Here is a 3,136-nt window from a genome sequence, read left to right on the forward strand (position 1 = left end):
ATACATCCAAAAAGAAATCTGTCCATTTTCTCTATCATGTGTGACAAATGTATCCTCCAATTCATATATTCATGTATCATTTCCACTCATCACAAGCCTTTATGCTAATCTTGTGCTATTTCTTCTGAAAGTGACTTTTACGGTCAAATTGCTATAAAAGCGAAAGAATCGATTGCTTATGTGACTTTGCTAAATGCGATTGTTATTCGCATAATTTGATTATTTATAAATGTATATTTAAAAAATAATGCCAAACATACAAGTTGCGAAGGATTCATTAAAGAAAGGATTGATCGTTACGCTCATCACAATTTTCCCTAAATATACACGTTACAGTAGTCATCAAAATTTTCCGTAAACGTACACGTTACGATATTTATCAGAATTTCTCGTAAACTGTACACGTTACTTACAATACCTACTAAAGTTTTTTGCAAACGGTTCTCTCTAAAAGGACGAGCTTCCGCCATCCAACTGTTTTATTTCCATCCATATCCATTCAATAATTCATAAATTAATAAATCCGATAAGATGTATCGATAATTCAAGAAATCTCGGAACGAATATTTTAGATGATATCACTTCATCAATTTATCTATTAAATGATCAAAAACAATAAACAATAAGCAGTAAGGAAAATAGTGAATAAATACGATGAGAATGTATCGATAATTCGAGAAATCGCGGGACGAATGTTATTGGATAGTATCGCTTCATCAATTTATCCGTTAAATAATCATAAGCAATAAAGAATTAACAATAAACAGTAAGGAAAATAGTTTGGTTTAACTGCATTAAATAATTGGAAGCATATTTGTTCCCATAATTTTTGTCCTAAGTTTATTTTATTTTTGGATGAATGGGATGTTTATGAAAATGTGAAAAAATATCATCCACTTACGATTATTTTATACCAATTCAATTCATTTTGATATTAGTGTTAGTTTTATTGGCCTTTGACCTTTTATTCCCATCTAACCTATGAATATTTAACCTATAAATATCTTCCTTATGAAAAATGTAGTCCTAATAGATCAATTACCTTTCCCTGTACATTTGGATTTTCAAAAAAACCAGAAATTATTTAAAAATTATTTTGATTTTAAGCAAGCAAAAAATCGTACAATAATAATATCTATTATAAAAATAGTTGATTAAAAAACCAAGGAAAAAACAGCTTAATATGTAAGGCTTTCGATAATTTTTTTTTTTTTTCGGCTATTATTAAATCAGACGAGCCATACCAACTGGTCACGTCAGAATTGCTGCCAAAAATCTTGCTTTTTTTTTGAATCTTCTTAGACCAATTAAAAAATTGTCTAACACAAATTAAAAAACTGTCTAACTCGAATTGATCAAATTCATTAAGCCAAATATAACTGTTTGAAGTTGATTTAAATACCATTTTTGGTCTACTACAATTATGGTAATTTCATCTTATAATTTTAATCAAATTTCAGGAAAGTTTGTGCCTATGAGTAGAATACCTTGACTTCATCATTGATGTGATCATTTGTGAAATGACTCAAGTAACTGTATTAGTTTTCATTACCTGGGGATAAAGCATTGAATTAGATGGAACGTTTTATCGAATTGACCTTTCACCCTTCAAAATAATATGTATAATTGATAGTGCTTGGCTGATGATAGTAGACAAAAGCAGAACTCACTTGCAAATGCAAAAAAACTGTCGCCTAACTGGTTGACATAAGACAATGAATAATTGAGGTTTGATTGAATGAAACATTTTAGCAAATTAACTCTAAACCCTTCAGATTATGATACAAATGTTTAATTATGCATTTACAATCGTGTTTTGTTGATAAAATTTTATTTCACGCACTCTTCCTAACAAAATGAAAGCAATTAAGATTTAGTGACAATCGAAAATTTAAGGAAAATTGTCAAACTTATATCCACATGTATTTATATCCTTATATCCACAACTTATATCCACATGCCATACTGATTTTTAAAAATTTTTTAAAAATGACAAGTTTGAAAGAAGGCTTCAAATGATCAAAATATTAACAATTCGTGTAAAGAAAATAAAGTTGACCGAAGAGAAAATGGAGTAGTAACGAAATAAAATTACATTCAATAATATTAAATGAAATTAATATTTAATTTCATTTTTGGAATTCAATTTTACAATTCAATAACTTTGTTAATGTACTCATAAAAAAATCATTGAATTCAGACATGCAATTGAAAGGGGAAAAGAAATAAAAATTTTTACTTTTTTCATTACAAATATAAACATCTCATTGAACACTAAAAAAAGGACAAACAAAAAATTTGTGCGTGCATTCTTGCTAATGTTTCAATTTAGAATTCGTTTAGTGTTGTCGATATTACTACCATTATAATGTAGTATAAAAATCCTATAATTTTACTCTTTTGATTGCTTCCACAATGGCATAATAATATTAATTGAGAGTGTGAAACGTGAAGATTAAAATGTGAAGAAAAGAGTTGTAGGAAAAATCTCATTTAACAAACCAAAAATGGTGCATACTACAAATGTCAAATTGCAGGTAATGTTTATTTGGCCACTCATTAATCATTTAATTTAAAAAATCAGCAAAGAATGTAACGAATGAAAAAATTGTCCTGTAACATTTAATTTTGCAGCAATGTATGGCAAAGTAATGATCAGAAGAAGTATTAGCTTTATTAATTGGTTAGTATCAGTTAATTACATAATATTAAATTGAATCCTATTTCAGAATCGAAGACGACCCAAATTTCGGTTCTAACCACGCAAACGACGTTGGCTGAGGCAACATCGGAAGTATTTCACCGCTCGGATTTGCGGGATCTTCCGGAACAACTCCGAAGAGAGTTGCAAGTGCCGGAAACAGAACCATACACGGTGGTTCAAGTTGAAGGGAATAATAGCATTGGTATGATTTCAAAAACGTTAATAATGATCATGAGTCAGTAGTTTAGCGAATGAATGTGCTATCCTTTGATCTCTCACTGCTAAAATCACATTTATGGATGAAATCATAAAAGTTCGTCATTTATAATATACGAAAATAGTCTCGAAAATTTCCATATCAGTGGTCTGACAAGCAGTTTATGCAACAGTATTTTCTAATCCTTTCTGTTTTCAGTGTGTGGTATCTGCAAC

At 29.3% G+C, this 3,136-nt stretch overlaps 1 protein-coding gene across 1 annotated transcript in view; it reads left to right on the plus strand.

Moving 5' to 3' along the window:
* Positions 1–2,636: 2,636 nt before the first annotated feature.
* The window catches only part of LOAG_17894 (hypothetical protein), a gene marked incomplete at both ends in the record, with an annotated part of 1,929 nt that continues 1,429 nt past the window's right edge, over positions 2,637–3,136 (plus strand). Inside the window, 2 exons of the mRNA XM_020450558.1 lie at positions 2,637–2,664; positions 2,730–2,878. Of these exons, the coding sequence (XP_020305756.1) occupies positions 2,637–2,664; positions 2,730–2,878 (177 nt within the window). The remainder of the gene's footprint in view (positions 2,665–2,729; positions 2,879–3,136) is intronic.

The sequence above is a fragment of the Loa loa genome, assembly GCF_000183805.2.
Source record: "Loa loa unplaced genomic scaffold supercont3.146, whole genome shotgun sequence".
In the NCBI taxonomy this organism is placed as follows: domain Eukaryota; kingdom Metazoa; phylum Nematoda; class Chromadorea; order Rhabditida; family Onchocercidae; genus Loa; species Loa loa.